The 790-nt window shown below is 35.8% G+C and overlaps 1 protein-coding gene across 1 annotated transcript in view; it reads right to left on the bottom strand.

Moving 5' to 3' along the window:
• LOC106881933 (outer dynein arm-docking complex subunit 3) overlaps positions 1 to 790 on the bottom strand; it is a 54,958-nt gene that overhangs the window by 14,503 nt on the left and 39,665 nt on the right. Inside the window, exon 9 of the mRNA XM_052968587.1 lies at positions 519 to 603. Coding sequence (XP_052824547.1) covers positions 519 to 603 — 85 coding nt within the window. The remainder of the gene's footprint in view (positions 1 to 518; positions 604 to 790) is intronic.

Here is a 790-nt window from a genome sequence, read left to right as displayed (position 1 = left end):
AGGAAACTAGAGCTCATCAAGAAAAACTTGCATAAATTCTTCAAAAGATTTGGACTAGCCATTTCTATAGAAAACGAACACACATCCATAAACTACCTAGACGCCAATTGCAACCTAGCCACAGGACTACATGAACCATACATAAAGCTTAATACTAACCTAAAATACATAAATGCATCCAGCAACCACCCACTATTCCTCAAGAGGGGCTTAGCACATAGTATAAGCAATAGGATATCACGCCTCTCCTCTAACCAAGCTATCTTTAATAAGCATAAGGAAACCTACAATAGCGCACTACATAAGGCAGGATTTAACCATAAAATTAAATTAATCGATTCCAATAACCATGAAAAAGACCCAACTATAAGGAACCCAAACGCTAGAAACACACACACTACTAACGCACCTAAAACCGATGGAAACCACACTAACGATATGAACGACAAAGATAAGCATAACACATGTAATAGAAATACAACACGTCCCAATACCAAACCACATAACACCAAAAATACCAACAACAATATAAACACAAATACCAATAATATTAAAAGGACGATTAAGGCTAACAACGAGACGAAACAGAAATACAATAACCACCTGAACAGAACCAACATTAAGCAATACAACGATAAGTTTAGCTTAAATTACAGGGAAACCCAGAAGACTAAAAGGAACCATATATCGGGCCCACTAAAACCTAACAATACTAGCAGGGAAAACAATGAAAAGACACATATTAAAAATAAACCCAAATATACAAATAAATTAGACAGCCGGAGAGAAA

The sequence above is a fragment of the Octopus bimaculoides genome, chromosome 1, assembly GCF_001194135.2.
Source record: "Octopus bimaculoides isolate UCB-OBI-ISO-001 chromosome 1, ASM119413v2, whole genome shotgun sequence".
NCBI classification, from domain to species: Eukaryota; Metazoa; Mollusca; class Cephalopoda; order Octopoda; family Octopodidae; genus Octopus; species Octopus bimaculoides.
Note: the sequence above shows the minus strand (reverse complement) of the source record. Positions and strands in the feature narration are given on the sequence as shown.